At 43.9% G+C, this 10,564-nt stretch overlaps 2 protein-coding genes across 5 annotated transcripts; one reads left to right on the forward strand and one right to left on the reverse strand.

The window, feature by feature from the left end:
• Window positions 1-706: 706 nt before the first annotated feature.
• Window positions 707-8,137, reverse strand: LOC134288601 (uncharacterized). Of its 4 annotated transcripts, none has more exons than XR_009998051.1 (3): window positions 1,096-8,137; window positions 966-1,033; window positions 707-905 (listed from the first exon to the last, which is right to left on the reverse strand). XR_009998051.1 is itself a non-coding variant. In XM_062853905.1 (3 exons), exon 3 carries the CDS (start codon window positions 7,457-7,459, stop codon window positions 1,262-1,264), a length of 6,198 nt encoding a protein of 2,065 aa, XP_062709889.1. In that variant the 5' UTR covers window positions 7,460-7,713; window positions 7,774-7,841; window positions 7,904-8,137; the 3' UTR covers window positions 707-1,261. The 4 variants fall into 4 exon arrangements, 2 of the variants coding, with proteins under 2 accessions (XP_062709889.1, XP_062709890.1); XM_062853905.1 differs by having other exon boundaries at window positions 707-7,713; window positions 7,774-7,841; window positions 7,904-8,137; XR_009998050.1 differs by having other exon boundaries at window positions 707-1,033.
• Window positions 8,138-9,448: 1,311 nt separating this feature from the next.
• Window positions 9,449-10,349, forward strand: LOC109419716 (programmed cell death protein 5). The gene is made up of 2 exons (XM_019693986.3): window positions 9,449-9,641; window positions 9,824-10,349. Exons 1-2 carry the CDS (start codon window positions 9,588-9,590, stop codon window positions 10,154-10,156), a joined length of 387 nt encoding a protein of 128 aa, XP_019549531.2. The 5' UTR covers window positions 9,449-9,587; the 3' UTR covers window positions 10,157-10,349.
• Window positions 10,350-10,564: the final 215 nt, after the last annotated feature.

Consider the following 10,564-nt stretch of genomic DNA (forward strand, 5'->3'; position numbering starts at 1 on the left):
CTCGATCCCATTTGATTTGCCTTAATCGTCCTACGTCACGTGACACGAAACCGACCTCACACGCCGCGCAGAATAAGCCTACCCGGATAAAAAATTACCATTAATTACATGGTAAATATTATTAACATATGACTGGTTTTATCGTTCACAATAAAACACATAGTAGATATATTGTTACTTTTTACAATAGAAATCAAACCCATATAGTTCGTACAATAAGTGAACATTAGCTTTATTAGTGACTAATTGATTCGATTGTTTTTCAATAGTTCTATAATAATTTAAAGTTACTATCAGTAAAAAATAATTTAAGTTGTTTTTAAATAGTTGCAAAAGTGCCTGCAAATTTCTCATGGACTTCTTATTAAAAAAGAGTTTATTTGTCAATTACACTTAAAAACAATTCGTAACAAATAAATAACAATAAATATTATTGTTGCTTGGATCATGTTTGTATAATCAAATACAAAATCACTTGACATATTTTTTTCTAGTTTTCGTTTTAAATTTGAATACAATACTGGAGCTCGATTTGAATAGGTCGTATGTACTTTTGTCGATTAAAAATTCGATCAGTTGGATTCGCTTATTGTAGCGAAAACCGTTGAAATTGAACAAAGTTGATACATACAGCAGAATCCTCACAAAATAAGCTTTCCGTTCCATCATTCAAAGTTTCAAAAATATCTTCCATAATGCTACTGTGGCCGCCGGGGAAAGGAAAACCAGTCAAAGTCTCTTGAGCGAACAGTTTTTATTTCTTCAGGTGTTGCTTTTAAGCTGGAAAAATCATAGTTAGTTTTAGTTCAGTAACTTAAGCGTTCAATATAACTCACAGTTTCGTTGACTATTAAAGTATTGTCCCTTCTCGACTTCCACAGATAAATTTTGAGGTCACGATACAACTAGTTATAAAAATAAGCTGATAATTTGCGATTCAATTCAATACATGACAACTTACGTACAATTCAATGTAGATATTTACTGATACTTCATCCGTACAATCTCGTTACTGTTCGTGCTAAATAGCTATCTATAAGTTCAAATTAAGGCGTATACATTTTTAGAAAACAATCAAATTCTAGAGGCACTTACATTAGAAAATAAATTGTCCGTCTACAAGAAAAAAACTCCAAAATTTGTTCGAAAATTCTCAATCACTGTTTGATAACTGTTTTGCTCTATCAAATTCATCAAATCATCTTATCTGACGTTTTGCTTCGCTACCTTCTACTGCCCTACCTACACACGTACGTACGATCTAGGGTTGATCTTGGCCATCAGCGTGATCCACACATATAGCCACATCACCATCCGTGTTGCCAGGGTCCACATCCCCCGACCCGTAAAGCTGCCCGGTTCCGTCAGCTTTACTGACACCTAACACATCTAGCACGGCTAGCTTCGCTACGGCTCGCCGCAGTATTCCACCTCCAGAGACTTGAACATCAGCGCGTCTAATCCGCCCATCTGCTCCTGGGATTAGCTTTACGACTTTGCCTCGTACCCAGCTGTTTCGCTCCTTGTCATTCACTATAAACACCAAGGCACCTTCTGTTATCGGTTTGACATCCTCGAACCATTTTGTTCTACGCGTAATGGTGGGCAGGTACTCACGTATCCACCTGGTCCAAAATCGATCAAGCAACAGTTGACACTGATCCCAATCGCTTCGCAATCCCGTTCCTTCATCCGTAGGTGTCTTAACCATTTGCTTCACCCCCGACGAACTTAGCAGCAGAAAATGATTGGGAGTCAGGGCTTCTTGGTCCGAAGTCTCTAACGGTATATAGGTTAACGGCCTGCTGTTCATCATTGATTCCGCTTCGGTGCACAACGTCTGAAATACCTCCTCCGTTGGGGAACGTAGATGACGTAGACCTTCCATCGCTGCCTTGATCGAACGTACCATACGCTCCCACACGCCTCCCATGTGTGGAGAGGCTGGCGGGATAAAGTGCCATCTTGTTTTCGCATCGGTGAAAGTTTCCGCTAATCCCTCATTGACGTTCGAAAGTTGCTTAGCTAATTCCCGACATGTTCCTTGAAAGTTGGTGCCGTTGTCCGTATATATCTCGGTAGGGGCACCCCTACGATCGATGAAACGCCGGAAAGCAAGCTTGCACGACTCCGTAGATAACGACGCAACCACTTCCAAATGCACGGCTCGCGTAACCAAGCAAGTGAACAGCGCCACCCACCTTTTCACATTGCTTCTTTTGACCTTAATCGCAAAAGGACCGCAGTAATCGACTCCTACTTTGGAAAATGGTCGCTCAAATGGCGTCACTCGAACCGCGGGGAGAGGAGCCATTCTTGGTACTCTCGGTTCTGCCTTGCGTACTAAGCAGTAGTTGCATCGCCTAGCTATGCTGCGCACCAGAACTCGCAGATTGGATATGTGGAATTTTTGTCTAACTTCATTCACCACAGTTTCGCCAAACCCATGCCCAAAACGCCGATGGTACCAATCAATTAAAAGCTGAGTCACATAGTGCCCTTTGGGAAGAATAATGGGGTATTTTGCATCAAAAGACGCATACGGTGAAGCTTCGATTCGTCCTTCCATTCTTATCACCCCCAGTTTGTCTAGAAACGGCGAGAGCTTTCGTATCTTGCTAGACTTGTCGAACCGTATCTGTCGTCCTGCTGTTTCCATCGACTTCTTATTCAACTCTTCGAGCTCGCTTGCATACTCATCTGCCTGTGCCAGCCGCCAAAGTGTTTGTTCTGCTCGTTCGAAGTCCGGTCGATCCAGTGGTAACTTCCTGTACTCCCTTTGAGTTCGGCAGCAATCGAGAAAATGATAGACGTATGCTACACTTCTCAACAGGCGTTCCCATTTTGAGAAACGAGAAACATCGATGATCGAACAGTGTAGCCGTTCCTGATGAATATGAATCGATCTCATTTCCACTGCAGTATCAGTCGCTACAGAGTTCTGTTGAGGCCAACACTCTTCCGGATAATATAGAAAGTCTGGTCCTGTGAACCATCTGCTATCAGGCTTCACTGCTGGACCGTTGTTCCATTTCGTCGCTTCATCTGCCACATTGAGTTTAGTTGGTACCCAGCGCCATTCAGAAACGTCGGTTATTTCCAAAATCTCTCCTACTCGCACTGCCACGTACTGTCGGTATTTCCGGGTGTCTGATCTAATCCACGACAGCAATGTGCTAGAATCACTATGGTAAACGGTACGCTTGATTGGAAGGGTGTGATTTTCCTTAATCGTCTTGGCTAGTCGACTGCCTATAACTCCCGCTTGCAGCTCCAGGCGAGGAATTGATACTGTTTTAAGTGGTGCCACTTTGGCTTTGGATGATACGAATGCGCAGCGTGGTTCACCCCGCTCGATGATGCGGAAGTATGCAACGCATGCGTATGCCGACTCACTTGCATCAACAAATACATGGAGCTCGAGAGTTTGGAGATCTTCAACGTTGTAGGACGGAAAATAGCACCGCGGAACACGAACGTTTTGAAGGCAGGGAAGTTGGTCGATCCAGCGCTTCCATCGTGCAAATATCTCTTGTGGGATGGGCTCGTCCCAGGTCACTCCACTACGCCAAAGATCTTGTATTACAATTTTGCCGTGGATGAGGAAATTGGATATTAAACCGTGAGGGTCGAACAACGTCATTAGCAATCGTAGAATGCCTCGTTTGGTTACCATTCCTGCTCCGTATACCATGCGTTGCAGATCGTCGGATAAAACAACCGAAAATGTGAATAAGTCGTCACTTGGCAACCAGGTCATACCCAATACACGTTCGGTTTGGCTCGATTTGTCTTCCCCGATCATCTTTCCTGCATTGGTGGATTGTTCCCCGATTCGTCGTAAAATTTCTTCGGAGTTGGAGCGCCAGTTTCTTAAGTCGAAGCCCGCCTTGGAGTGTACCTCTCGGACGTCAATTGCCAAGTTCGCCATCTCTTCCTCCGTGTCCCGACTGTCCAAATAATCATCCACATAGTGGTTTTCTATTATCGCAGAAGCTGCCTCAGGGTAGAGTTCTTTCCATTCAATAGCGTTGACATTCTTAACGTGTTGTGCAGAGCATGGAGAGCACGTAGAGCCAAACGTAGCCACATCCATTATGTAGGTCTCTAGTTCTTGTGATGGATCAGATCGATATAAAAATCGTTGAGATACACGGTCGGCTGGACGGATTTTGACTTGATGGTACATCTCTTTAATATCGGCCGTGATACAAAATTTGCGTTCACGGAATCGAAAAAGAACCGATGGTAATGAGGTTAACATATCCGGCCCTTTTAAGAGCATTGTATTGAAGGACACGCCATTAACCTTAGCGGCCGCGTCCCAAACGATCCGGACCTTTCCGGGCTTTTTTGGGTTGGTCACTAGACCCAGTGGCAAATACCATGCTCGCTTTTTATCAGCATCTTCCAATTCTTTGCTGCTGGCTCTGTGTGCATAGCCTTTCGACTGGTACTCGGTGATCTGATTATCCAGATTGTCTCGCAACTCCGGATGTGCTCGCAGTCGACGCTCCAAACAGTAAAACCTTCTGGCAGCCATGTCATAACTTGGTGGAAACTCGAACTGATCGTAGCGCCAAAGCAAGCCAGTTTCGTAATGTCCATCGTTGCCCTTCCTTGTTGTTTCTAGTAGAATAGCTTTGGCCCGACTATCTTCGACAGCTTCTGGCAGAGGCCCGCTTACTATTCCTACGTTTTCAGCTGCAAAGAACTCCTTAACCAAGTTGTGTAACTTTTCATCGGTTGTGCACTCACATATATGGAATGAGTGAGACGATTTAGATTCAGCCATGCTGCCGAATACTGTCCAGCCCAGTCTAGTCTTGGTCGCCACAGGCTGATTTCCCCGACCTTCGCGACACTTCAACGGAACCGCAAGTTGCAGATTGCTTAATCCAATTAACAACCTGGGAGTTGCGTTCTCGTAGCTACAGATAGGCAATTTCTGCAGATGGGGAAAGGTTTCTGCCAACCGAACGTAGTCCAATGTTTGAAGGGGTAAGTCTAAACGACCCACAGTGCGCACGTTCATTAAAGGGAAGCGTTTTCCACCTCCGGCTCCGCTAATCTCCAGGTTAATCTGTCTTGAGTTTGCCTCTTCTCTAGTGACGTTCGAAGTCCACTTCAAACATAAATTTCTTTGTTCACCTTCGACCCCCAGTAGATCAGCGATTTCTTCGTCGATTAGCGTTAAATCTGATCCTTCGTCTAGGAAGGCAAATGTCTCCAGTTGCGTTGTTTTGCCATACAATACAACAGGTATGATCCTGAAAATCGTTAGGCTCTGCGGCTGACGATGTACGGATACTACGGCGACATCGGATGATTCGGGAACACCGGGATGTAGAAGCGAATGATGATTATCGTTACACCCACTAACATCGCATGACCTTGACGTGCGGCATGGCCACTTACCGTGAGGTACAAGGCATTTTGGACATAGTTGGTGTGTTTTCACAGTTTCCCAGCGGTCACTTAAGGAAAGTGATTTGAACTCAAAACATTCCTTTACCCGATGTCCTGTTTTCTGGCAGACGAAGCAAGGCTTTACCGTACCCACAGTTTTGCTGCTGCTATCGCTACCGCGTTGTTTGTAATCGTTTGCTGAGCTGTGGGCGTTCAGGAACGACTTTTCCTTTGAGTTCTGCTTCCCGTTTCTGGATGATTGTTGAATCTCCAGATCACTATAATGCGTAACGTCACTTGCTGCTGAGATGATCGCCGACATGTAGTTGCTGAAGGTTTCCAGGTCGGCTGTAACCATACGCTTCTTGTAGAGTGCCCAGTCTAGCCGGATATTTGCAGGAAGTTTGCCAACCAAATCGTGCAGTAACGAAGGATTCGTAAGATGAACTTGTTGATTGGCTGCCTTCAGATGTCCAACTAAGTTTTGAACAACGATCCCAAAGTTTATCAGCGTCTCTAGTCTGTCCGACTTTGGTGCCGGAGTGTCTCGAACTCTGGTTAGCAGGGACTGAATAAGTCGTTCTGGATTGCCAAAAAGTGTCTCTAATGTAGCCAAGACTTGCGGAACTGACGATGGAAGCAGCAGATTGCTTCGTACTACCTCCAATGCATTCCCCCGCAAGCACTTTTGGAGTCGCATCAAATTCTCGGCATCTGTGTAGCCGCACATTAGTGTCGAATTACGATAACTGCTAATGAATATAGGCCATTCCTCAGGGTTTCCCGTGAATACTGGGAGTTCCCTTGGGACCACCTGTCTCGCCGCCATCTGCTGTTGGTATTGACCTCCGAAATGTTCCAACGCTCCGTCGTATGCTGCATTCGTCAATAGCGGACGAGCTTGACCTGCATATGGCAAAGGTGGCTGCCAAGAAGGCAAGTGCTGAGCTGGAGCGTAAACTGGGTGACGTTGTACCCGAGGTTGTCCATTCGGGAGCCTTTGATCTGCTGTTGGTAACGCTGGACCTAATCCTGGTACTGGTGGTTCCATCCAAGTCGGAGCTGATGGAGAAGGCATAGTCGGGAAAGCAGCTGGTGCAGCTTTAAGGTGGACACCCGAGGAAATGGATTGATGTAACGCTGAACCAGGCGCGGCCAACCGTGCCGCTGTCGAGATAGCAGGTAAGTTCGGCGGCGCGCTCCCACACGACACTGACGGCTGAATAGTAATCGGTGCGGACGATGATACTAACGTGTGCGCGCCGGCGGCAGACGGGAGCAATAACGAACTGTTTTCTGCAATCGTCTGTAGAACATTCGTTCCTCCATACTGACCTCTTTGTTCCGCCCCTACTGTACTGTCATTTTTCGATGAAAGTTCCTGTGCTGGAAGTGAGCGGTACAGATTTGCTTCGTCGGTGCTGACTACCACCTTAGCTCCGAGTGAGCTCAGCGGAGTTCCGTGCAGAAGGTTGTTCCGAGCCCCAGTCACCGGCGGCTGTGGTAAACTCACTATCGAATCTTCTAATGCTGCGTCTTCTGCTGAAATTTCTTGCTGTTCTGCATCCATCCAAGTTTTAACCTTGTCCAGACTTCTCTGACGACTTCCTCGGCTTCTCACGCTACTGGCTCCATCCTCTAATGTCCCCGACATCAATAAAGCGTATTTTTCGTCGATATATTTCTCTGCTAAATCCTCCTTCTCCTTTTGAATACGTTCTTCTCGTAGCCGCTCCTGTTCCTGCCGTTCACGCATATGCTTTTCCTTGGTCTTCTGAAGTTCTTCCAATCGCATCAGTTCCAGTCGCATTCTGGTCGACCGAGTACTACTCGTAGATATAACCGATTTCGCCGTCCCACTTATGGATAGAGCGCACGCTACGCATGACCAACTGCCATCTACGATCTCTCCAGTTCCACCTGCACAAGCGTCGTGATACCAGCGCCGGCATTGATAACAAATGACCGTCGCCCCATTGTCGGAATTTGGCTTATTGCAGCCAGGACAGCTTTGCTGGATACTTGGATGAGATCCTAATGCTGTTGCCATTGCTTGCCGTGTGCCTGCTAAAAGCTGGTCGCTGGAAACTCTTAAAAGATTTGTGGCCGCCGGGGAAAGGAAAACCAGTCAAAGTCTCTTGAGCGAACAGTTTTTATTTCTTCAGGTGTTGCTTTTAAGCTGGAAAAATCATAGTTAGTTTTAGTTCAGTAACTTAAGCGTTCAATATAACTCACAGTTTCGTTGACTATTAAAGTATTGTCCCTTCTCGACTTCCACAGATAAATTTTGAGGTCACGATACAACTAGTTATAAAAATAAGCTGATAATTTGCGATTCAATTCAATACATGACAACTTACGTACAATTCAATGTAGATATTTACTGATACTTCATCCGTACAATCTCGTTACTGTTCGTGCTAAATAGCTATCTATAAGTTCAAATTAAGGCGTATACATTTTTAGAAAACAATCAAATTCTAGAGGCACTTACATTAGAAAATAAATTGTCCGTCTACAAGAAAAAAACTCCAAAATTTGTTCGAAAATTCTCAATCACTGTTTGATAACTGTTTTGCTCTATCAAATTCATCAAATCATCTTATCTGACGTTTTGCTTCGCTACCTTCTACTGCCCTACCTACACACGTACGTACGATCTAGGGTTGATCTTGGCCATCAGCGTGATCCACACATATAGCCACATCACCATCCGTGTTGCCAGGGTCCACAGCTACTATAACTAAAATAAACTGGTCGAATTTTATATCGACAAAAGCACATACGACCTATTCAAATCGAGCTCCAGAATAGATGTTTCGCTTAAGCTTCAACGACTGACAGACGTCAAGCCGTGTTGGCAGAGGAAGCTCTCAATGAATAACTGTGGAAGTACTTATAGAAAACTAGCCGAAAATCAGGTTTTAGCCAAGTGAGGATGTTACGACAAGAAAAAGATGAACAATGATTTTTCTAATGTTTTCCAATAAATTAAAGGAATCTAGTAAATAGTAAACTATCATTGATAACAATACAAATACAATTAGTTTGATGGGGTCAATCGAACCGATGCTAAAATAAACATGCAATAATATTTGTTGTTATGTAAACAGATTTCGCCTTTGAAAAACCAGAGAATTCATATTTCTCGCTAACATTTTTCCCCAGCATTTACAGATACTAATGGCCACATGAATTGTGAACGATTTATGGTATGGATCATACGACCTGAGGTCTGACTTGTGATATTTGGCAGTTATTTGAAAAGATTGTAGATAGATCTTATCAACAGCTGCCAAGCAATACATACCAGACAGACATCAGAGTGTTTGATTCTTATCCTAAAATGTGCATATCATTGTGGCGGCCGTTAGTGCTCGTAAATGCTGGATATAAATGTTAGCGGAAAATATAAATTCTATGGATTTTCAAAAGCGAAAACTGCTTACAAACAACAACAAATATTATTGTATTTTTATTGTAACAACGATGCATTTGACGCCATTCAATTTTAATTGTATTTGTATTGTAAGAACAATGACAAAACATTAAGATATATTGTAATCTTTTGAAAATTGCCCTAAAAATGTCTCATAAAAACACAATACATTCTATTGTTTTTCACGAAAAAGTGTATGAAAATTTTCTCAAAATTTTATGGTTAAGATACATAACGACCACCATTTTTTATTGTAAAAGTGCCATTTACCATTCGCCGAATGGTATAGAACAATAGGGGTGATGGTGAGTGTGCTGTGTAAATTACAATACGTTTAATGGTGAATATTTTTGGAAAAAATGGTGTTGTAACAATAAAATTTATCGTATTTTTATGATATTTTTTATCAGGGTAGTTTATGGCACGGATTGCGATAAAGCGATGCCGTGCTGGATGCGTTTTCTGCCTTGCCCCTAGAAGGGGTTATCCCGGTTTTCCGGAAAACCTCGTACAAAAATTTCTGAAGGGATCAATCACATCGCTCAAAAGTTCAAGTGCATGCTCCTTGGGCATGATCCACCGCTCGCGACTTGGATGGATGACTGACAATTTGCTTGTCAAGACGGAATCACGATTTTTCTGCTTCTCCTCAAGAGGACGGAAATTGTTTTAAAAAATCACAAGAAATATCGTTTATTTTTAATACTAAATATTACACAGAATTAATTATAACAGAAATATGGACGATCCAGAGCTAAATCTCCTGCGCCAGCAGCGTCTCCAGCAGATGCAGGTAAGAGAATGAGAATTGCACTCCATGTCGTGCCGATTTGCCGACCGGCGATGGCCGAAACTGCGTTGAACTTTTAGATGTTCCATAAATAACTGAGGTCACACTATGGACGACCTGATTGGCACCATAAACATGGAAGTGGAGCCAAATCTAACAGGTTTTTGTCATGGGTTTGATTACAGGGCGGTGACCCAGAGCAGCAAAAGGCCAAAGAGGAACAGATGGCCGCCCAAGAGGAGATAAAGAACTCGATGCTGTCGCAGCTACTGGATCAAAATGCTCGGGCCCGTCTGAATACGTTGAAGCTGAGCAAACCGGACAAGGCGCAAATGGTGGAAGGGATGATCATCAGGATGGCACAGATGGGTCAGATCGGAGGGAAACTGGACGATGCCTCGTTGGTGAAATTGCTGGAGAGCCTTAATCAGCAGATGCCCCGCAGCGGTTCTACGGTGAAGTTTGACCGTCGACGAGCCGCACTGGATTCGGACGACGACGATGACTACGGGATTTGAAGGCGATTGCCCTCCGGTGGGTGAAAACGGTTCCGACAGTGTGGAATCAAAAGCTTCACATTTTGGCTGCGGAGAACGCTAATATCGGGCTTGCCGCAGAAGATTCGCTTGCTTTCAGGCTCGTTTGGAGCCCATATTAATCTGATTAACGGTAATATTTTAAGGACGAAATAAACTCGTTTATAACAATGCATGACTAAGAAATGTGTAAGACTATTGTTTCTAAATTCAAAATGGGTTTTATATTCGCATATGTTTGAAAACCACCGCACAATGGCCTCAGACCCATTTCTAACTGGACAAGTTCACGTCTAAATCATAATATTGGTTTAGCTAATGTATTCTGAAAAATTACTTCAGACTTTTTGTTTTTTTTAGTATGCGTTGCGTTGCGTGAAGCGTAATTCG

The sequence above is a fragment of the Aedes albopictus genome, chromosome 2 (assembly GCF_035046485.1).
Source record: "Aedes albopictus strain Foshan chromosome 2, AalbF5, whole genome shotgun sequence".
Taxonomy (NCBI): Eukaryota; Metazoa; Arthropoda; class Insecta; order Diptera; family Culicidae; genus Aedes; species Aedes albopictus.

Excerpts from the sequence above, each read along its gene's own strand:
- LOC134288601 (XM_062853905.1), bottom strand. The coding sequence starts at position 7,459 with ATGGCAACAGCATTAGGATCTCATCCAAGTATCCAGCAAAGCTGTCCT.
- LOC109419716 (XM_019693986.3), top strand. The coding sequence starts at position 9,588 with ATGGACGATCCAGAGCTAAATCTCCTGCGCCAGCAGCGTCTCCAGCAG. Across the intron at positions 9,642-9,823 it reads AGCGTCTCCAGCAGATGCAG|GGCGGTGACCCAGAGCAGCA; the intron begins GTAAGAGAATGA and ends GTTTGATTACAG.